The sequence below is a fragment of the Rhinoderma darwinii genome, chromosome 3 (assembly GCF_050947455.1).
Source record: "Rhinoderma darwinii isolate aRhiDar2 chromosome 3, aRhiDar2.hap1, whole genome shotgun sequence".
Lineage (NCBI taxonomy): Eukaryota > Metazoa > Chordata > Amphibia > Anura > Rhinodermatidae > Rhinoderma > Rhinoderma darwinii.
The window spans coordinates 402,353,331-402,378,085 of record NC_134689.1 but is presented as its reverse complement, the minus strand read 5'-3'; the positions used below and the strand labels follow the sequence as shown (position 1 = coordinate 402,378,085).

Below are 24,755 nucleotides of genomic sequence, written 5' to 3'. Positions count from 1 at the left end.
TCTGCACCACATGTTAATTTCTGAGCGTTTTTCCACTCAGTATTTACGCAGCGTATGGAGGAGATTTGTTCTATCTTATCCACTTTGCTTCCACTGTATTATGCTGCAGATTTTCCCCAATGCCTTCTGTCGCAGAAAATGCGCAGTAATTACGCACTGTGTGAACTGACCCTAATACAGACTGAAGCCTCGTCCAAAATACAATATTAGAAGAATGTAAAACGTCTTCCTTTTCTACATTGTATGGTTTATAGTGTACGACTGATATAAATTTGATTACATAGTATTATAAAATTCTATTTTTCTTCTTAGCTATTCCTATATTATTGGGAAAGACACATGGATCGAATGGTGGCCAAATGATAGAGAATGTCAAAATCCAGAAAACAGGAATCAGTGTGACGATTTCTCTGAACTTTCTGATAATCTGGAGATTAATGGATGTCCTTCATAAGAACGTGAACCCAAAAAACTCCACCCGCTCCACCTCTGTCCCCTTTTTACCATTGTTCTCAGTTTTGATTTGATATTTTATATACCAATAAATCATTTATTTGCTATTCATTGTGTTCACCTTATTGGACAATATTCAGCACCCTCAATAAATCAGAAGACTGATGCAGTATTATGTGTTCTTGACCATTTTACGCCCAGGTTTTGAAAAGCGCAGAGAAAAGGGGCGAGGCTAAGGTGAGTCGTAAAATGCGACGAATGTATTAAAGACGTACAGCAATTTTGGACGTAACACATGAGTGTACATATGAGTGCGCCAGTCATAAAGTAGCATATGGAAGAGAAATGTGTCAAAATATGCTTAGGGAATAGCGCTAAATATATCATGCCACCGTGTCTCAGATGCCTCAGACGTCCGTCAGTGATCCGAGGAAAGATAGAACATGTCCTATATTTCCTCGGATCGGAGACTCGGATAATTTTTCATGGACCCGATTCACCCGCTAAAGTGAATGACTATCGGGTGCCACTCGGATGTAGTGAAAAACGGCCCGAGTGCCACAACAGTCGTGTGCATGAGGCCTTAATTGATGCATTTTATGACACTATTTATAAATATTTCCCTGTGTGTTCATTATAAAATAGGGAATAAGCTCAATTCTTCTAGGTGGTATCTATGGCATGTCAGTAGTTAGTAGTGAGTGGATGGTTATTATATACATGAATATGGAAAAGCCAACTTAATGTCCGCCTGTACAAAACAGGTACTAAACTAAAACGGTACTAACACTTAGGGGAAAAAATACAGCTTAATAACAAAACAATGTATCTTTAGATAAAATAAGCTCAAAATAATGCTAAAAAGTATCAAAGCTAAACTATCCTGTGCCCCCTCTGCTATGATAGCACAAATGTGAGAGAACCTGACTCCCAGGAGCAGGAAACATATATTAAAAAAAGGGCCTCCTCACCATCCACAGTGATGTCCAGTCCTTAGACAGTCAGAGATCTGCTATGGAACTTGGCTTGAGCTCCTCTTTAGAGTCCTGGGTCAAGGAGCTTTCGGCTACCAGGGCTGACAGTTGTGGCTCACAACATACGTTTCCCGAGAGGAGCAGTTGCCACTCTGAGGTCCCGTCCCCCCATTTACTGCCTTTTTTATAGCTTTGTCCTCTCTCCATGTTGCTGGCGCAGGCTTCAGCACTGTCTTCCAAGTAGGACGCAGAGCTTCTTCCGCACATTGAGCCCCGGTACGCATGTGTTTTTCCAGTAAGTGGTATCCGAAGAGTCCACTTCGTTAGCCAAGGAAATTAAAACGTTAATAAGGTCTGAGGTTTGGATTTCCATTGAACGCTTAGATGATCGGACTGACTCTCTGCCACACCTCAGTCTGGGGATTGTAGTTTTGGGGATGGTGGGGAATCTAATTCAGACTCTTACTCTTCCACATTTTCTGAGAAAGATTGAAAGCCTGGAAAGTCAATATTTATTTTGGAAAACACAGATCAATTACTTAATGTCTTCAGGGTGTCACGAGTCCCGTGGAAATCGATAATGTCACGGGGCTAAGAGAGGATGGTGTGAACCCACTGTGTCACTAAGGGATTTGATGTGGGGCTAAACCGGGGAGAGGTATCTAGAGGGGACCACAGGTATTCACCCTTTTACCCCTATACAGGGATATGGACTTCGCTGCTGGGGCATCCCATCTCGCTACTCCAGAGTAGTCTCCCTTGATAATGGCCAATATAAACAGGCGTAGTAAAAAATCAATAAACAGTATGCAGGGTCAGGTATAGAAAAAGTCAGGGCAGGTGGCAAACAGGCACTCATGGTTGGTCAAGCAAATGGTCAGGGCAGATGAAAGAGGTTCGTCACGCGTCACAAGCACGAGATCAGGTCAGGCAGTAGGAAAGGATAACAAAGAAACAGGGGGAGGAAACCTCCAGCTCACCAGTCCAACGTCTGACACTCCAACTTCGCTCGGATCTCTGCGACGGTCCACGGTAGGTAGCAATAGAAAACAAGGGAGGTTGATCCAGCGCTATAGTTGTGTTTAAAAAGGAATCATGTTCCTATTTTTATTGGGTATGAAAATTAAAATCAAACGAACAAACAGACGTGGTAACAAAGCAGTTTCAGGTAGATATTTGGGGCCTACGCGTTTCGAACACTTGCGGTGTTCTTAGTCATGGCTATTATTCACTGATGCTGATAGTTAGCGGGTTTATATGGTATGGCTGTCTGGGTGGGGCGGTATAAACTACGATGAAAGCAGCTGGAGTGTTCAAAAAACTTTCAGTGCACAGTAACCCTTTAGTGTCCAAAGGTAAGTTGATTGTGTGCAATATAACAAATGTATTGAATTTATATCGAACAAATAATACATTGAGACACAAAATGCGAAGACCTATAACTTTGCAAAGATTTTGTTATAAATAGAATGATTTTTTTATGTATTATATTGTTATTTGAAAATTCACTGAAGTGATAAATGAGTAAAATGTATAATTTTTATTTCATAGCTATCTAAAAACAGGGGTACAATCACCACTGTGAAAAGCCCAACCGTGTATTTAAAAACGTATTAAACACAATACTCCCAGTCCTAGTTCGTTTGCGAACCCTTTGTGACTGGGTATGTAAACAGAGATATCAAAATATGGAATCAGCGTATAACATTGGTAAAGCAGTGGTTTGGACCCTCGTTCACACAGGAGCCTGCGTTAACCGCACCAGATTCTCCCAATGTACAGATGCACAACAATGCCACTGCCCCCTACGCAAAATTCCCTCACTTCACCCGACCCTACGCGTTTCTATACTTATCATCAGGGGTCTGAATTGGTACGTCCTCCTAAACGGGGAGGGGATTGGGATAACCTCATTCTGCGTAAAGAGGCCCAATGGATCTACAGACTGGCTTGCGTACATCCTGAAGGTTTAAACGAGCAAACAAATTATACCTGTTTTATTTAATATACAATCCATATCAAGTCATAGGGCTTTTTTGGTCCTCTGGGTGGGGGTATGGTAATGCATTCCTAGTCCCAGTGTAGTCACTTGTAATATATCAATCAATAAGTAGCAGGTATGGCAATTGAGTCCAGGAGTGTGTCATATGTTTTATGTGAGGTTTACAATTACGTCGTTCTTCCATCCATATATTATGTATTTTCAGGGTAGGTGCTCCTATCGTGGTAGTCCAATTGCGGTCCTGAGCTGATCCGCAACATATATCCAACCTAAAATAGTGTTATACTCCATCCTTGAATAGCATGAGGCTTTGTGTAGCAAACAGATACTTCTACAGCCTCCCATTGAGTCAGCATGCTCTGTGTTGTTTACATTGTTACTTCCGGGTATGTCAGCTGACAGCCGGGAGTCACATGGTTGAGCATCATGGATGTGCTGGGCCAGTGTGATTGGCTGTTTGATGTATGCTGCCGGAGCCAGGGGGCGGAGTATTCAGTTCATAGTGACTCAGAGTCCCAGAGTGAAGCATGCCGCTGACATCTATGCGTGCATGCTTCCGTGTTGTGCAGTAGAATACCTGCTGCTGAAGAAATATCGCTGGCATCCTGGCCAGACTGACAGACCCCTGATGATAAGTATAGAAACGCGTAGGGTCGGGTGAAGTGAGGGAATTTTGCGTAGGGGGCAGTGGCATTGTTGTGCATCTGTACATTGGGAGAATCTGGTGCGGTTAACGCAGGCTCCTGTGTGAACGAGGGTCCAAACCACTGCTTTACCAATGTTATACGCTGATTCCATATTTTGATATCTCTGTTTACATACCCAGTCACAAAGGGTTCGCAAACTAACTAGGACTGGGAGTATTGTGTTTAATACGTTTTTAAATACACGGTTGGGCTTTTCACAGTGGTGATTGTACCCCTGTTTTTAGATAGCTATGAAATAAAAATTATACATTTTACTCATTTTTCACTTCAGTGAATTTTCAAATGTTCATATTTGTGGGAGCACAATATATATCGTTAAAATACAGTGAATTATTATATTGTTATTATTTGCAATGTAGTAAACTGTGATAGTATATTTATTTATGTCGGTCTTTTGTTTGTTATTTTCTGTGCTGCCGTCTGCATTTCTACGGAGGAATCTCAGCCGGCATTAGAATCGGCACTGAGACCAAAGCCATAGGAGATAGAGCTAGAAAGGATAAGACCTACATTATAATAATTTTGGATTGACTTGTTATGGCAACAAATTTGTTTGGTCATGATTATGTACTACATATCCAAAAGGATAGATTTGTTTTTGCATATAAGAGCAAGAGCTGGAAAGTTATACCATATATGTCGTTTGATTTTTGGTTTTCTATCTTTTTTTTCCCTCCCGGAGTGCGTATAACTACCGGTAGATTACATTAATTGGTATTCGATTGTATAGGTTGAATGCTTTAATATAGGAACATAAGTTCTTTTTTTAGGTTGAGACCTAGGGGAAATCTTGTTTTTAGATTGTATATCCAAAAGGCTTCTCTGCTAAGAAGGATATGTCTAAGGTCTCCCCCTCTGGCTGATCCTTTCATTTTTTCAATTGCATAAGTTTTGAAGGAGTTTATATTTCTGTCATGGCAGGTAATAAAGTGTCGCGCTGCATTTGATATGTTGGTGATTGCCGGATTTCTGACGTAACCCAGATGTTCGAGGATTCTAATTTTAAACTTCCTTGTAGTGCAGCCTACATTGCAGCAAGTGCACTCAATAACATATACTACAAAATCACTATTGCAGTTGATGTATGATTTGATAGAAAAATTAAATTGACCACTGGAATCTTCACATTTTTCGGTTGTTTTGGTAAGTGTGCACACCTTACATGGGTAGGAACCGCATTTATAGAAGCCATATTGTTGAAGCCATGTTACACCGGTTGTATTAGGCGAAAATAATTAGGGAGACAAAGCATTTCCTATTGTAGGCGCCCTACGTGCCACTATTCTGCACCCTTAAAATATTCTCAAGTTTAACATCGTCATATAGTAACGGAATATATTTATTAATCATGTTTTTAATTTCAGTAAACTGATTACTGTACTGTAAACTGAGGGTTGGTATATCGTTTTCTTGCTTGTAGGGTGTTTTGTTGGCGTTTTTGATGGTTTTATTGTATAGCAAATCATCTCTTTTTTTTACCTCAACAATTGCCTTAGCCCTATTTAACGTCCAATTTTTATATCCCCTTTTACTCCGTTTTTGGCACATTTTGGATTGTTCCCTCTCAAAGCTTTGATCTGAACTACAATTCCTTTTTGCTCGTGTAAATTCCCCTATTGGTATGGATGAAATTGTATGTTTAGGATGATTGGAACTGGCATGAAGAATATTGTTGCCGGATATTGGCTTTTGATAAATTTCAGAATGAATTTCTTGTCCTGATGTAGCAGTAAGTTTTAAATCCCAAAAATGTATACTATCTACATGGGAATTGTATGTACACCTCAAATTGAAATCATTGTTATTGAGGTATGGAAGAAAGTCGGGTATGGCAGATACATCATCCTCCCATATGAAAAGGAGGTCATCGATGTATCTGCCATACCAATGTACCTGGCTGGCAAAGGGATTGGTGGTAGAAAACAGGGTGGTTTCTTCCCACCATGCCATAACAAGATTAGCCAGTGAAGGCGAGAACTTGGCCCCCATCGATACTCCCCTCTGTTGCAAATAGTAAAGGCCATTGAATTTAAAATAATTATGAGTCATAAGGAACTTGAGGGCCTCTATAGCAAATGTTTGTAAGGTCTCGTCATATACACCGTATTTCGATAAATGGTGTTCTAGGGCTTTGACAGCCACAATGTGAGGTGTACTGGTGTAAAGTGCAACTACGTCGCAACTGAGCGTAATTAGGTTCCCAGATTTTATTTTGGAATATTTGGAGGGCATCCTTGGTGTCTCTCAGATGACCAGGGACTCTTAATACAATGGGTTGGAGCAAAAGGTCTAGCCATTCTGAGAGTCTCTCGGTAAGAGACCCAATGCCAGAAACAATGGGACGCATAGGAGGTGGGACAATACCTTTATGTGTTTTCGGTAGGGCATGTAATATTGGGATAATTGGATGTTCAGGCAATAAGTAATCGTGTTGTTTTTGTGTAAGTACACCGTTGCCTAAACCAATATTTAAAAGATCTCTCAAAATCGAACAATACATTGGAGTAGGATTGCAGTCCAGTTTTAAATATGTTTCTGTGTCAGATAATAGTCCCATGATTTGCTTGACGTATATTTCAGTGTCCATAACTGTGACACTGCCACCTTTAGCTGACATATGGATGGCAATTTCACTATTATCTCGGAGTGATTTCATTGCCTCCTTCTGGACCATAGACAAGTTGTGTTTGCTTCTGCTTCTTCTACTGGACTCTTGTATGTTATGCAGTTCTCTTTCAATTACAGACTGGAATTTATCCATAGACTCTGTTCTGGATTGAATTGGATAAAATGATGGATTAGGAGTGGAGAATTCTTCCACTCTACTAATTAGCTTAGGTTGTGTTTTATCAGCTAAATCTTCCAGACTTATAAGTACACTTTTTCTTGGAACATAAATTCGCGATATACGTTGACTTCTTTGCAAATGTGAGGTGTATGTGACTGTTTCAATGGTGTGTCCATATCAGTTGGTAATGAAAAATGTCTCTTGATTGTGAGGTTTCTGATAAATTTATTGATATCCAATAAGGTGTTGAAAATGTCAAAATCTTTGGTTGGCACAAAACTAAAGCCTAATGTAAGGAGATCCACTTGTGCTTGTGTAAGTGTTGTTGATGATAGGTTGATGACATCCATGTTAGTTAATATTAATGTCTCTGATTCCTCAATCTCCGGGGTAGTGCTGTTTCTAGAGGATTTGTGCTTCCTACCCCCCCCCCCATCCCCCGTTTTTTAGGAATGTCCTTCTTAGGTAGTTTTCTTTTGATTGGGCACACCTGGAACACGGTGTATATGCGTTTTTTTAACGATATACACTACCGTTCAAAAGTTTAGGGTCACTTAGAAATTTCCTTATTTTTGAAAGAAAAGCACCGTTTTTTTCAATGAAGATAACATTAAATTAACCAGAAATACACTCTATACATTGTTAATGTGGTAAATGACTATTCTAGCTGCAAACGTCTGATTTTTAATGCAATATCTACATAGGTGTATAGAGGCCCATTTTCAGCAACCATCACTCCAGTGTTCTAATGGTACATTGTGTTTGCTAACTGTGTTAGAAGGCTAATGGATGATTAGAAAGCACTTGAAAACAATTGTGCAATTATGTTAGCACCGCTGTAAACAGTTTTGCTCTTTAGAGGAGCTATAAAACTGACCTTCCTTTGAGCTAGTTGAGAATCTGGAGCATTACATTTGTGGGTTTGATTAAACTCTCAAAATGGCTAGAAAAAGAGAGCTTTCATGTGAAACTCAACAGTCTATTCTTGTTCTTAGAAATGAAGGCTATTCCATGCGAGAAATTGCCAAGAAACTGAAGATTTCCTACAACGGTGTGTACTACTCCCTTCAGAGGACAGCACAAACAGGCTCTAACCAGAGTAGAAAGAGAAGTGGGAGGCCCCGCTGCACAACTGAGCAACAAGACAAGTACATTAGAGTCTCTAGTTTGAGAAATAGACGCCTCACAGGTCCTCAACTGGCAGCTTCATTAAATAGTACCCGCAAAACGCCAGTGTCAACGTCTACAGTGAAGAGGCGACTCCGGGATGCTGGCCTTCAGGGCAGAGTGGCAAAGAAAGAGCCATATCTGAGACTGGCTAATAAAAGGAAAAGATTAATATGGGCAAAAGCACACAGACATTGGACAGAGGAAGATTGGAAAAAAGTGTTATGGACAGATGAATCGAAGTTTGAGGTGTTTGGATCACACAGAAGAACATTTGTGAGACGCAGAACAACTGAAAAGATGCTGGAAGAGTGCCTGACGCCATCTGTCAAGCATGGTGGAGGTCATGTGATGGTCTGGGGTTGCTTTGGTGCTGGTAAAGTGGGAGATTTGTACAAGGTAAAAGGGATTTTGAATAAGGAAGGCTATCACTCCATTTTGCAACGCCATGCCATACCCTGTGGACAGCGCTTGATTGGAGCCAATTTCATCCTACAACAGGACAATGACCCAAAGCACACCTCCAAATGATGCAAGAACTATTTAGGGAAGAAGCAGGCCGCTGGTATTCTATCTGTAATGGAGTGGCCAGCGCAGTCACCAGATCTCAACCCCATAGAGCTGTTGTGGGAGAAGCTTGACCGTATGGAACGCAAGAAGTGCCCATCAAGCCAATCCAACTTGTGGGAGGGGCTTCTGGAAGCATGGGGTGAAATTTCTCCCCATTACCTCAGCAAATTAACAGCTAGAATGCCAAAGGTCTGCAATGCTGGAATTGCTGCAAATGGAGCATTCCAAGACCAAAGCAAAGTTTGAAGGAGAAAATTATTATTTCAAATAAAAATCATTCTTTCTAACCCTGTCAATGTCTTGACTATATTTTCTAGTCATTTTGCAACTCATTTGATAAATATAAGTGTGAGTTTTCATGGAAAACACAAAATTGTCTGGGTGACCCCAAACTTTTGAACGCTAGTGTATGTATCTTATATATTAGTCAATGCTGGCATTTCTCATGTCATGTCTCCTGAATAAGACGCTTATGGACATCAATTCATGATACATTTATTTATATATATCATTAATGCCTTTAAATATTCACTTTTTCATAATTAATCATGTACGATTACCATACTTATCTGTACCCCTGTTTTCATTCAGGACTAAATAATGTACATTACATTCTAAATCCTTATTGTTGCTTCTTTAACCTAATTGGGAAATATGAATTCATATTTTTTGTAAATTACGATATTCGCCTGTTGTGCGCAGGCGCTGACATGTGCAGTACCGCACGTACTACTATAGCACAAAACCTTTATGAATATGGCCGCCGACGACCTCACAAAACATGTGCGCATGCGCGGACATGCGCAATCGGTCTCTGTAAAATAGACCGCTTATTTCAATGAGGATATTCTCCTCAGCTGTAAAACTACAGACATGCGCACTAGGATGCAGAGGACGCCGGAAACAACATGAGCACACTGGAGCATGGATCCACTGTAACACATGGTGATGTGGCTCTTCTTAAATAATTGTACACATGTGCACAGGATTAATGTTGTTTGCTACAATCAGCACTCTTGCACCTTATTAATATTTCGGATGAATTACTGTACTTGTTCACTTTGCAATTTAATTGCCGTGGACACTATCTGTAATTTCATATGTATTGTAATATATGGCATTTGTATCAATTTTATTGTTTTGTATCAATCACTTACTGATTGGGACTATTTGTTTGGTCCCCATATATACCACTATGTTTTACACTGTTAAACGTGCTTGAGAAAGGCTCCTTGCACTGAGCCGAAACGGTGCACGAGGGCTATTAATGCAATTTTTTCACTTTAAAATTGGAGTGCTGATTATCATTGGATATTTATTTGATATTGAACTGTGATCGGGTTCCCAAGGCTTGAACCCACTCATACTTTCAAGATGGTGCTGGTAGACAGTGGACTAGATAGATAGATAGATAGATAGATAGATAGATAGATAGATAGATAGATAGATAGATAGATAGATAGATAGATAGATAGATAGATAGATAGATAGATAGATAGATAGATAGATAGATAGATAGATAGATAGATATGAGATAGATAGATAGATAGATAGATAGATAGATAGATAGATAGATAGATAGATAGATAGATAGATAGATAGATAGATGGATGGATGGATGGATGGATGGATGGATGGATGGATGGATGGATGGATGGATAGATAGATATTGCAATGGTAACAATATTTGTGTAATATATCTTAGCATTACCTATGTGCACAGTATTTGGCAGAATTATTTGTGTACAGTGCGGTCATATCATGTATGTGCTTTATTATGTATCTATGCCCATGAACTATGTTGACAAATTCTGACTACAAAATGTATATAAAAAATGTCCATGCAAAAATATGGCCTCACAGAAATAGGACAAGTCAAGTCTATTATATACCGCGCCTTTATGATTTTGCACATATGAACACGGTGATCCTGACAGTTTTACGCTAGGGCTAGGTTCACACCACATTCTGCAAAATAATGTATAATGTCCAAAAATGATACATACAGTTGGATCCTTCCATTATGAAAACAAACTGTATACGTCTGTCTGCTCACCCCTCCCCCTTTGTGACAGAATGTATCTATGACATCATCACACGTCGTGCTTTATCTACGCTGTGATGTAGTATTGATGTGCATTTCATGCTCTGCTGGATAGAATATTTATTACTGTATTACTGCTTTGGTCTCTTCCAGATTGTGAATGATGGTAAGTAACAAGAGATTTTTTTTCCTCCTTGAATTATATTTAACCCATAGTTTTTCATCTACATTTTTATAACATAGTTATTACGGGATATACAGCATATTAAACTTTAGAGACATCTCATGACGACTGATGTCATGCCAGATTTTACAGGGAAATCACTAATAAACGGGGTTCACATAAAGCATGTGTGGAGAATCTGAGCGGACTTCCACGTACCGTTAGGATACGCAAAAATGATGTTTTCATGGATGTCACTTCCGGATAATATAGTTTCATTAAACACCTGATATAGATGACCAGTAGATACATTATTAATATATTCATAGATAACTTTTTGGGGGAAATATTTGTGTTCAATGTGCAAATAGAAAAGAGCTGAATGTATTATAAACCTCATTTAATCCCGTTGTACACCTTAAAGGGTTTTTTATATTGATGGATTATCCTAAGGATGGATCATCAATATAAGATCGGTGGGGGTCCGATTCCCGGCACCCCCACCAATCAGCTAGCTAAAGAGGCCGCGGCGTTCGTCTTGAATGGGACCAGAACTACAATCCTAGGCACCAAGTGTACGGTACTGTACCTGTAATCTAGGAGAAGGCAACGGCAGCGATCGCCGCGACCCCTTCAGTCAGCTGGGAGTCGGACCCCCACAGATCTTATATTGATGACCTATCGGATACGCCATCACTATAGAAGTCCTGGAAAACTCCTTTAATGTTCTGAGTTAGGATAATCCATTGTGTTAATCCTCAGTACTATGAAATATTAGTCATTCAGTACAAGTTTTATACAATATACTATAACCATGGAAACATTTATATGAATGAATTCTATACTTTACTGGCTTGGGCTAGAAAGCATTTATTTTATTAATACTCTGGTTATTAAAAAAAAGGACAGTACAGGCACATGCCCCATTGTCTAATGTTCCGTTCCACCTGATAGTGACATCACAGCAGGAGTGACATCATCACACAATACTGAGTATCCAATCCACAACACAGTCTTTGATGTTCTGATACACAGAGGATTTATTAGTGCTGCATTTGTTTCCCAAGCTGTGAATGATGGTAACATGGGACAGTTTATTATCTAAAACACATTGAACAACCTTTTATTTAACCCTATTAGGAATATTATGGTCTCATTGGCAATTCTAAAACTATAAATGATTTTTCTTCTTTTTTTCTTTAACAGTCTGACGTTGAAAAGGGAGCGGTGGAAAACCATGAAACATCTCTCCTGCCCAAGGGCAGTAGGATTTTTTCCACATTCCCGGATATGCTATTTATACCTGAGCTTGTAAGTATTATGTGCTCCACATACACAATTCCCCCTATCGTACTCTTACCTGTGTCAATGTATGTAGTAAGCTCTTATGTGCCCACTAGTGGCAGGGGCAGGAAGTAAGAATTTTATCTTTTATCTCTATGGGGGGAATTTATTAGGATTGGCGTTTCATACTCCAGTGTTAATCTATAGTGTGCTGGAGTAAGATGGTCTAATTTATTAAGAGGCACATGACTTTCCGTGCACTAAAAAGTCAAATCTATGCCAGCTGTGATCTGCGCCAATTTCTGGAGTAAATCATAGTAAAATTTGTCAGGCTATGGGTGGCCCTGTCCTTCCCACTAAGCCCTGCCCACTTTTTAGAAAAGTGCTGTGAGTGGCGAAAAAAGAAAGTCACAAAATTTCATTTTTTTGCACAAAATTGCAATATTACAGAAGGATAACCTGAGAATATTACATAAGAATAACCTGAGATTACATAAGAATATCCTGAGAATATTACATAAGAATATCCTAGGTTGTATTTTATGAAAAAGTTTTGAATAAAAATCAATGTTCCAAAAAAAAAAATATCCTGAGAATATTACATAAGAATAACCTGTGAATATTACAGAAGAATATCCTGAGAATACTACATAAGAATATCCTGAGAATATTACATGAGAATATCCTGAGAATATTACACAAGAATAACCTGAGAATATTACATGAGAATATCCTGAGAATATTACATAAGAATAACCTGAGAATATTACATAAGAATATCGTGAGAATATTACATAAGAATATCCTGAGAATATTACATAAGAATATCCTGAGAATACTACATAAGAATATTCTGAGAATATTACATAAGAATATCCTGAGAATATTACAGAAGAATATCCTGAGAATATTACATAAGAATATCCTGAGAATATTACATAAGAATATCCTGAGAATATTACATAAGAATGTCCTGAGAATACTACATAAGAATATCATGAGAATACTACATAAGAATATCCTGAGAATATTACATAAGAATAGCCTGAGAATATTACATAAGAATATTCTGAGAATATTACATAAGAATATCCTGAGAATATTACAGAAGAATATCCTGAGAATATTACATAAGAATATCCTGAGAATATTACATAAGAATATCCTGAGAATATTACATAAGAATATCCTGAGAATACTACATAAGAATATCATGAGAATATTACATAAGAATATCCTGAGAATATTACATAAGAATATCCTGAGAATATTACATAAGAATATCCTGAGAATATTACCTAAGAATATCCTGAGAATATTACATAAGAATATCCTGAGAATATTACATAAGAATATCCTGAGAATAATACATAAGAATATCCAATGAATATTACATAAGAATATCCTGAGAATATTACATAAGAATAACCTGAGAATATTACATAAGAATAACCTGAGAATATTACATAAGAATATCCTGAGAGTATTACATAAGAATATCCAATGAATATTACATAAGAATATCCTGAGAATATTACATAAGAATAACCTGAGAATATTACATAAGAATATCCTGAGAATGTTACATAAGAATAACCTGAGAATATTACATAAGAATATCCTGAGAATATCACATAAAAATAACCTGAGAATATTACATAAGAATATCCTGAGAATATTACATAAGAATATCCTGAGAATATTACATAAGAATATCCTGAGAATATTACATAAGAATAACCTGAGAATAATACATAAGAATATCCAATGAATATTACATAAGAATATCCTGAGAATATTACATAAGAATATCCAATGAATATTACATAAGAATATCATGAGAATATTACATAAGAATAACCTGAGAATATTACATAAGAATAACCTGAGAATATTACATAAGAATATCCTGAGAATATTACATAAGAATATCCTGAGAATATTACATAAGAATATCCTGAGAATATTACATAAGAATATCCTGAGAATATTACATAAGAATATCCTGAGAATATTACATAAGAATATCCTGAGAATATTACATAAGAATATCCTGAGAATATTACATAAGAATATCCTGAGAATATTACATAAGAATATCCTGAGAATATTACATAAGAATATCCTGAGAATATTACATAAGAATATCCTGAGAATAATACATAAGAATATCCAATGAATATTACATAAGAATATCCTGAGAATATTACATAAGAATAACCTGAGAATATTACATAAGAATAACCTGAGAATATTACATAAGAATATCCTGAGAGTATTACATAAGAATATCCAATGAATATTACATAAGAATATCCTGAGAATATTACATAAGAATAACCTGAGAATATTACATAAGAATATCCTGAGAATGTTACATAAGAATAACCTGAGAATATTACATAAGAATATCCTGAGAATATCACATAAAAATAACCTGAGAATATTACATAAGAATATCCTGAGAATATTACATAAGAATATCCTGAGAATATTACATAAGAATATCCTGAGAATATTACATAAGAATAACCTGAGAATAATACATAAGAATATCCAATGAATATTACATAAGAATATCCTGAGAATATTACATAAGAATATCCAATGAATATTACATAAGAATATCATGAGAATATTACATAAGAATAACCTGAGAATATTACATAAGAATAACCTGAGAATATTACATAAGAATATCCTGAGAATATTACATAAGAATATCCTGAGAATATTACATAAGAATATCCTGAGAATATTACAGAAGAATATCCTGAGAATATTACATAAGAATATCCTGAGAATATTACAGAAGAATAACCTGAGAATATTACAGAAGAATATCCTGAGAATATTACATAAGAATATCCTGAGAATATTACATAAGAATATCCTGAGAATATTACATAAGAATATCCTGAGAATATTACATAAGAATATCCTGAGAATATTACATAAGAATATCCTGAGAATATTACATAAGAATAACCTGAGAATAATACATAAGAATATCCAATGAATATTACATAAGAATATCCTGAGAATATTACATAAGAATATCCAATGAATATTACATAAGAATATCATGAGAATATTACATAAGAATAACCTGAGAATATTACATAAGAATAACCTGAGAATATTACATAAGAATATCCTGAGAATATTACATAAGAATATCCTGAGAATATTACATAAGAATATCCTGAGAATATTACAGAAGAATATCCTGAGAATATTACATAAGAATATCCTGAGAATATTACAGAAGAATAACCTGAGAATATTACAGAAGAATATCCTGAGAATATTACATAAGAATATCCTGAGAATATTACATAAGAATATCCTGAGAATATTACATAAGAATATCCTGAGAATATTACATAAGAATATCCTGAGAATATTACATAAGAATATCCTGAGAATATTACATAAGAATATCCTGAGAATATTACATAAGAATATCCTGAGAATATTACATGAGAATATCCTGAGAATACTACATAAGGTCTCATGTTATCTGCATTCCTTGTGTTCTAGATCTTTGGAGGATTGGTGGCGAGTCTCATTGCAGCAACAGCCATTGAAGAAACGACACTTATTCATGGGTGGGTTGTATGTGTTTCCCTTCTCTGTTTCCTGGGAACACTTACCATCCTGATTGTGTTTGCTGCAGGAGACCACCAGAAGAAGGAGAACCTATGGACATATGTTGTAAGTATCTACAATGTATTATGTAACAACATGTTATATAGAAACCTCACCTACGTCTCCTCCTAGATGTGTGCAGGGCTTTGTGTATACCTGGTGCTGGGTGTGAATACACGTAAATTATAGATGGTTATATATGTGGTGTCCAATGTCCAATCCTACAGACCCAAAAAACAATATCACAATGTAAATATTCAATCAATATATTCCAATAGATTTTTATTGAAGTATTGGCCCCCACTTTGATCATATACGGTAGCGGTTATCTCATTCTACACATTTCTTTATCCAGGGTGGAGTGTTAGAGCCTTTATGTTACGGAATACAGACTTTATATTTCCCTCTTCTTTCAGGATGTTTACTACCATTTCTTAGCTGCTGCACTTTACATCAGTGCCGGGATGGTGAATGCCATTGGGACGCATATCATCGAATATCACGCCTTCCACTACGATATTCTCAATATGTCAGCAACTGTAAGTGTGTGAATAATTATTTAACCCCTTCCCCCCTGCATACATTCTGGGCCTCAGTGACCAAGAACATTTTTTTTGTTTCTCCATCGTCACATTCAAAGAGCTGTAACTTTTTTTATTTTCCCGTCGACATAAGGATTGTTTTTTTGCGGGATGAGTTGTATTTTTCAATGGCACCATGTTGGGGTATATAAAAAAAAAAATTTTAACTTTTTTCTGGTGGGGAATAAAAAAAACAGCAATTTAGCCATTGTTCTATGCATTTAAAATTTACGCCATTCACCATGTGGCGTAAATATTTTGCTACCTTTATTTTATAGGTCGGTACGATTACGGCGATACCACATATGTAGAGTTTTTATATATTTTACTACTTTTGCAGAATAAAAACACTTTTGAACTAAAATTATTTTATTTTGCATCGCCGCTTTCCAAGAACCGTAACTTTTTTATTTTTCCGTCGATGTCGCTATATGAGGGCTTGTTGCTTGCTGGACTTAATTTCTACCGTTTTTGGGGTACATGGGACTTATTGATTAACCTTTATTATTATTTTTTGGGTGGTAAATGTGGAAAAAATAGCAATTTTGCCATTGTTTTTTGCGTTTCTTTTTTACTTCACTCACCTTGCGGTTTAATTAACATGCTAACTTTCTTGTTTGGGTCATTACGGTCGCGGCGATACCATATATGGGTAGTTTTCATTTATTTTTACACTTTTACTAAATAAAACCACTTTTTATGAAAAAGGTTTTATTTATTTTTCTGTGTACCTTTCTTAATAATTTCACATTATTTTTTTAGTTCCACTAGCGACTTCACTGTGTGATCTTTTGATTGCTTATACAATGCTTTAATATACTTAAAGGGAATGTGTTGCCAGAAAAACATGTTTGTTTTTTTTAATTAAACATTTAGTGTGTAGGTGATTAAACATTGTTCAAATTTTTTTTATTTTTTTCACGAGTCAGGAAATATTATAAATTAGATTCTAATTTATAATATTTCCCATTGCTGGTCACTAGATGGAGCTATTCCCAAAATTGCAGCATTGCAAAATTGGGTAAAAAGCCCTCGCTCTAGTGAGCTCTCAGCATCCCCCCCGCCTTTATCCTGGCTAGTGCCGGGATAAACGAGGGGTTTGAACGGTCTAACCTCCTACACTGTGTGTCGCCATTTTTTGAGCTAACACACAGTGTAGAAGGTTAACATACAGTAGTAAACGTACACAAACACGAACATACATTGAAATCTCTTACCTGCTCCTGCCGCCGCGGCTCCCTCCGGCCCGTCCGCTCCGTCTGCTGCCGCTGGTCCAAGTGCACAAGTCCGGAAGCCGCGACCGGAAGTAGTAATCTTACTGTCCGGCCGCGACTTCCGGTCCACAGGAAAATGGCGCCGGACGGCGCCAATTTCAAATTGGACTGTGTGGGAGCGGCGCATGCGCAGTTCCCACACAGACGGCGTACACAGAAGTGGATGGGACGGGAGCCGTTCGCAGTCCCTATGGGACTGTGGCTGCCGTATTCCATGTCTGTATGTGTCGTTAATCGACACATACAGAAATGGAACAAAAAATGGCAGCCCCCATAGGGAAGAAAAAGTGTAAAAATAAGAAAAAGTAAAACACAAACACACAAATAAATATAAACGTTTTTAATAAAGCACAAACATCTTTAACATATGAAAAATAAATTTGTGATGACACTGTTCCTTTAATATACCAAAGCATTACTGCCTGTCAGAATAAAACTGACAGGCAGTCTATTATTCCAAGTCTCTGGCACGGCCTAATAGGCATATAGCCAGGGCAGATCTTTTTCCATTTTTCAGGCCCCCGGCTGCCATGGCAATACATCGCCGACCTGCAATCCCATTTGCGGGCCGCCGATGGGTGACAGAGGGAGCCCCCTCCCTCTGTAAACTACTCAGATGCAGTGGTCGCTAATGACCGTGGCATCTGAGGGGTTAAACTATCGCGATCAAAAGAAACTTTAATCGTTACCGTTGGAGCAGGAGCCCGGCTGTCATCAGACACCGAGCACCCGCTCAAGCCTGCACAGGACACCAGTGCAAGACTCTGATTAGGCAGCCGTGAAAAGGCGGTGGCCTAGAATAATGCTCCTTAATGACCGCCGTGAAAAAGCGTATTGGTGGTTATTAAGGGGTAAGATGTTGTGTGAGTGTTGATCCCAATTCCTTCCAGTCCTCTACTCGTTGTTCATAAACTTTTCATATATTTTTGGTTTCTTGTAGGTGTCCGCATTCCTGGTGATCCTGATCTACTCTGCGCACGCAGCTTCCTCCCTGAAGAGGAAGATTGATCAAGCTCCATAGACCGTCCATCAGAACAACAGGACAGGCCGATGACATCATAAAAGGTTTATATTTCTTTATTTTATACACATTTATTGTTATTACTATTCCTGCATCATCACTCAGCCTATGGAATGGAAATATGTGTCTCCATAAAATAATTGTCGTAAAAAAAAAGGGGAATAAAACCATTATTTTATTGTCAAAATTGTAACGGCGTCGGCGGGTGCTGCTCCTGCTGGCGGTCCTTGCCGTTGGGTTGTTCACCTTCCCCGCCAGCATCCTGGTGCCTCTACGTCTCGTGGCAGCGTTCCTACTCTTCCTCTCTGCTCGCTGCTGCTGTGTACATAGGACACACGCTTCCTGGCTATTTCTTAAAGGGCCAGCACATGCAATATCAATCTTCTTCAGCCAATCGCCGGTTGCCCAGTGCCTACTTAAAGCAGCCATACTGGTCAGCTGACGCCTAAGTAAAATGGGCTGAAGTGAGAGCTACATATGCAGCTTCCACTTCAACCTGCTCTAGGTTAGGCTAGATCAAGGATAGAGATTTTAGTAACATGTATAAGATATGTCCTTGACTACTGAAGTGCCTCCCAGAATGAGATACGTCCTTGGCAGGGAAAAGGGTAAAGGGTTTTGTCACTTTTGCACATATTTTTTTTTCTTTACATTGTATATATATATTTATTTTTTTTTAAATTACATTCGGTTTTACTTAAAAAAATGTTGGACCCTTCGTCTTCTGCAGCTTGTATGTCTTACAGTACAGAACAAGCTACTGGATGCCGTTGGGTGCTTATTAGGTCAGATGAGCCTACTGTCGGGTCAGTCTCCAGCCCATCTTTCTGCTGTCCTGAACGTTAAACTAAGGCTTCGTTCAGATCTGCATCAGGACTCCGTTCATGGGTTCCGGCTGACCTTTCCGTCAGGGAACCCATGAACGGAATCCAATCTGAAACAAACGAAAACCATTTGCAGATAACCGTCACCATTGGAATCTATAGTTTTCGTTTGTTTCAGTTTGGACTCCGTTCATGGGTTCCCTGATGGAAAGGTCCGACAGAACCCATGAAAAGAGCCCTGACGCAGATGTGAACGAAGCCTAAGTTAACATCTTTATAATCAAGGAAAATAAACTTGAATAAAATATTATGTCGGCTTAGATGATCGTACAGGAGAGCAGAGAGAGACTGTAGATTGACCCGACAGTAAGCTCGTCTGATGGAATGAGCACTATTCCACTATTCGGCATCGAGCAGCTTGTATTGCATTGTAAGACATACAAGCTGCAAAAGACAAACAGTCCCCAATTTGTAATTAAAAATGATTGTAAGAATGTTTTATTTAATAAAAATAAATGTCTGCAAAAGTGTCCATAGCCTTTAAGATATGAGTTCTGATTGGTTTCTTTGGAAAATATGGCCAATACTTATGTTATATGGTTTTGATAAATGACGCCCATGGATGACTTCGATAGTTCACAATCTGTAACTATTCATGTTATTGACCATCTAGTGTCATAAAGTAAAGAATTAGAGTTTTATACAGTATAAAATGTTATTGATCTGATAATATATTCCCATCTCATCAAGATTATCATATTTTTTTTTATCTCAACAACAAAATGAAGCCTGGACATTTTATTATACATTACCATTTCTCAAGATCAGAAAATGTCATCTTAGATTGTCCATGGCTGCACTGGTTCTAGAGAACAAAGGACCCTGGCCTTAATCTCCACACAAGGACGGATATGGACTAAACAAATGCATCAATATTTTGGATCTCTTCAGACTTTAACCGTAATGAGCAGCAGGGCTCTGCTTTGCTCAAGACATAACTATAATGTTTTCAAACAACCACAAATGGCTTCTCTGCAGCAGAATCAAGGACACCACACAGCATGAAGCCCACATGTATGCATGTGACAGGATACCATCAGATGGCAGCTGTAGTTATAATTACAAAGCTGCCATGCCCTGTCACTGATTCCAGTGGTTTAAACATTATAGCTTCTACACCGACAATTGAGGTAACTGGACCCAGAGTGACTGCAATTCCTAAGATTGCATTAAGGAAGAAAACAAGACCAACCTCACATACTTATTTATATGGAACATCTTCTGATCTCTTCCTTAGAATAGCATCCCAAGGAATTTGTATGGGACACTTTTAGAGAAAAGAGTACCAGGAAATCTAGGTCCACCTCAAAGGAAACTTTTTCTGTGCCTATGGCTCGGCTGAGTCATAGTGCCAACCCGGACTTGACTTATCTTTGGACTACAATCTTCTTAGAATTAACCTCACAAAAAATGACAAATGTCTTTGCCTGTGTCTCGGCTGAGTCACAGTGCCAACCTGGATTTAATCAATCTTCGAACTATAGATCAAATCCCCGGAGTCTTTGTGAAATAACCTCACAAGGAATGACAAATGTCACTGCCTGTGACTCGGCTGAGTCACAGTGCCAACCAGGAATTGACCAATCTTTGGAGGATAGATCCAAAGTTGTGAAGTATCCGTTCAAAATATGGTCTCTGCCTGTGGCTCGGCTGAGTCACAGTGCTAATCCAGACCTGGAGTCTTCATGATATAACTTCACAAGGATAGACAAATGTTTCTGCCTGTGGCTCGGTTGAGTCCCAGTGCCAAACCAGACTTGACCATTCTTTAGACTATAGATCCAAATCCCTGGAGTCTATATGAACTAACATCACAAGGAATTACAAATGTCTCTGCCTGTGGCTCGGCTGAGTCACAGTGCCAACCCGGACTTAATCTTTTGATGACAGATCCAAATTACCGGAGTCTTTGTGAAGTATCCTCTCAAAAGATGGTCTCTGCCTGTGGCTCAGCAGTCAACATGACACTTGCCAAACTTGAAAAACCTTCTTAGCCATTAAACCAACAGAACATACTGCCGTTACAGACAGTCTCCAGATGAAAGCAGGAATTACAAGACCATCATTTTCATCACTGGTTACACCTTACATAACTCGCAGTATTCCTACATGTATACCAACATTATGTGAAAAATATTGTACTCATGTTATTTAAATAAAAATATTAAAACCGAAACATAGCGTGTTATTAAATAGATAGAATATTACTATATTAACCTGCATATACCCTGAAACTTGCTGGTATATCCCACACTCTGGATCAGTGGCGTAACTACCGCTGAGGCAGCAGTAGCGGCTGCTTTGGGGCCCGTGGCATGAGGGGGCCCATGCCGCCAGCCCCCCCATGCCTGGAGGCTCTGCTAGCAGCCGCTATGGCTGCTACAGCGATAGCGACACCACATTTAATAGTGTCTGCGTCCTTCGAATGCAGATACTATTGAACACTATGACAGATCAAGGAAGGTATCTCCCTGCTCTGCCATAGGCTACTATATACAGTGGCGTAGTTCTAGGGGACATCATCACGCCACCTGCATCCATAAAAGGTGCTGAGTGCCGCTGGCGTCATTGAAAGGCGCTGATTGGCAGGGTGCCGTGCCCTTCCATTCAAAGACGCAAGCGGCGTGCCCCGCCATTCATTACTTATGCTTAGAATTGTATCTGTGTCCTATAGACGTAGGTACAATTATAGTGCAGAAGGGGGTCGCGGCGGCTGGTTTCAGTGGTGCCGTCACCCCCTCAGATAGGCAGCAGGCCGTCGCCTGAGGCGACATGCTCATCTCGCCTCATGGACGGTGCGGCCCTGGTGATGCAGTACTCAGGACATTGTGTACTGCGTCTCATATAAGGCCCAGGTGCTGGACCTTGTCGCCAGGACCTTGTATGCAACTGCAATCGTTACGCCACAATTGTGGCACAAAGCCAGCTGAAATATGTGACACTTTTCTTAATAAATGTGTTGCATCTTAATCCAGCAGACTGTTTCTTATTATCGGTGAATTAAACGCTAGTCATCTTTACAAGATATGCCATAAATGTCTGATAGATGCGAGTCCAACACCTGTGTCTAGAACAGGGCCCCCTGACCCCCATCCTATCTTCTCTTGCTTGGGAGTCAGAGGGCCCAGTTCTAAAAAAATAGGTGCGGGGCCCAGAGGTGGGTCCCTCATCTATCGGACAGTTATAGCATATTCTGTCGATATTCCATAAATGTTCAAGATGGAAAAACCCCTTTTATAGGAGACCATTAAAAGTAGAATACATTGCAATACATAAGTATCGCAGTGTATTGTCCCAACGATCACATCTTCAAGTCCCCATGGTAGGACTAAAAAAAATGTAAAAATAAGTTTGATAAAGTTTTAATCAAACTTATTTATTATAATAAATTAACAATATAATATTTAGAACAATATAATATTTAATTCTATAATTATAATATTAACAATATGCAAACAAAATATTAAAAGTAAAAAACAAACTTTTTCCATTTTTTTTACTGTTAAATAACGTTAACAATAAAAAACATCATTGGTATCGTCGCGCACTTAACGACCAGAACTATTACAATATAGCGTTATTTATCCTGCGCGATAAAACGGTAAAAAATTAAAAATATATTTTTGCTTGCCAAAAAAATGGCATATAACTTAATCAAAATGTTCTAGGTACCCCCAAATTGGTACCAATTAAAACTACAGTATCTGCAAAAAGCTATGATAGAAAAAAAAAAATTATGGCTCTTGGAAGGAAAAAACAAAAGGGAAAAATGGACTGGTCCTTTAGGGGTTAAGGAAACGCTAAAATAGTATTCTATAAATGCAGTTTATGGTGGTATTCAGACACTGCATGTTTCCAGAATTTGGGCACAATTGGGTACTATTATTTGGATATTGTACTGTAATTTGTGCACTATGTGGTGGTATTATTTGTGTACTAAGGGGAAATTGTTCGGCCATTATTTATCAGTTTTCACACTGGTTCGCACTTCTTGTTTTGTAGAGATCACTTTTCAGCTTGTGTGTAACAATTGGTGATGAGAAAAGCTCAGCTCCCACCCCCTTCCTGCATAGAGACCTCTCCACGTGTCACAGAGCATGCTCACTACACTCTCTCATATGTCCAGGTGCCTGCTGCAAATCAAATCCCTGTAACCACCCATCTGCTGTGACTCCGGCCTCCTACAGCACTACAGCAGTCTCTGCCTGATTTTCACAGGGCCTATGTCACCTTCCGGCATCCACCCTCAGAAGCTGCAGCCTCCAGCCTTAAACTGGTCCACCGCAATAAGCTCAACCGCAACGCCCGGATCATGGGATCTCCAGCAGAGCTCTCTCTGTACTCCACGTGGTTCTCCCGCACCTTCACTTTGGGCGCCAAAACATATGCCCTACTCTGGTCTCTCCTCCCACCAGCATGGTCTGCCAGGTCACACCCTTCACCTCTGTCACCGCTCCATGCCACCTCCCTCCACCAATGAGAGCCTCGCATGATCAGCACAGAGTATCGTCGTCCGCCTACTCCTGCAAGGACCTGCAAGACAAAGAAGCAGAACAACAACATATCTACAAGTCATCATCACCTAGCGTCCGGACAGTCTCTTAAAGGGCCAAATTACCTTTTTTGCAACAGAAAATGTTTCGCAACTCATAGGCTGTAGTTGGGGGAAGTGGGAATTTAGTTCAAAGTCCTTACAAACACTGTGCAAACCACATGACAGCTATCCGTAACACCAAGATCAATAGTTAGTTTTAAGCCTACAGAATTTTGCAATCTTCAGGCTGACGGTAAGAGGGGCAGGTTCCTGGCAGGAGACAAATATATATGACCCACTATTGCATATGAGAGAGCCAACCCCAAGGCAGGGCGACAAATATTTGTCATGTGCGGCATAGCTATGAAAGTGTTAACTTCAAGGGTCAGGCAGTGGTGTACAGAAGGGGAACCTTGCAGCTCCAAAACCTTCCTGTGTGGTATTTGTAGGACTGAGCACTTGGCTTGTGAGCCGGATTCCAGGCTGTGTGCCCCAAATTATGACAGCAGTAAGAGGTGCCCGACAACCTAGTGCTGTAAGCAAGACCACTACTTATACCCCTATACCTCATCACATACAGAACACATGTATAATCATGCATCCCAGCTCCTCTTCCTCCGGTATACAGTAGAGGTCACATTCCCAAAATTCAGCACTG

General features: G+C 38.8%; 2 protein-coding genes and 1 long non-coding RNA gene across 4 annotated transcripts in view; 2 read left to right on the top strand and 1 right to left on the bottom strand.

Moving 5' to 3' along the window:
- Positions 1-564, top strand: part of LOC142750233 (A.superbus venom factor 1-like) — a 55,153-nt gene extending 54,589 nt beyond the window's left edge. The window contains exon 41 of the mRNA XM_075859170.1: positions 313-564. Coding sequence (XP_075715285.1) covers positions 313-454 — 142 coding nt within the window. The 3' untranslated portion in view covers positions 455-564. The remainder of the gene's footprint in view (positions 1-312) is intronic.
- Positions 565-1,428: 864 nt separating this feature from the next.
- On the bottom strand, positions 1,429-10,718 carry LOC142748396 (uncharacterized). 2 transcript variants are annotated; one of them, XR_012882245.1, is made up of 3 exons: positions 10,668-10,718; positions 2,408-2,497; positions 1,429-1,906 (listed from the first exon to the last, which is right to left on the bottom strand). It is a non-coding gene; the product is annotated as an uncharacterized LOC142748396 (long non-coding RNA). The 2 variants fall into 2 exon arrangements; XR_012882246.1 differs by lacking the exon at positions 10,668-10,718 and adding an exon at positions 9,222-9,302.
- A 1,359-nt stretch (positions 10,719-12,077) lies between these two features.
- LOC142748395 (myelin and lymphocyte protein-like) lies at positions 12,078-21,730 on the top strand. Its single transcript, XM_075855499.1, has 5 exons — positions 12,078-12,179; positions 15,696-15,869; positions 16,220-16,342; positions 18,599-18,723; positions 20,292-21,730. Exons 1-4 carry the CDS (start codon positions 12,159-12,161, stop codon positions 18,677-18,679), a joined length of 399 nt encoding a protein of 132 aa, XP_075711614.1. The 5' UTR covers positions 12,078-12,158; the 3' UTR covers positions 18,680-18,723; positions 20,292-21,730.
- Positions 21,731-24,755: the final 3,025 nt, after the last annotated feature.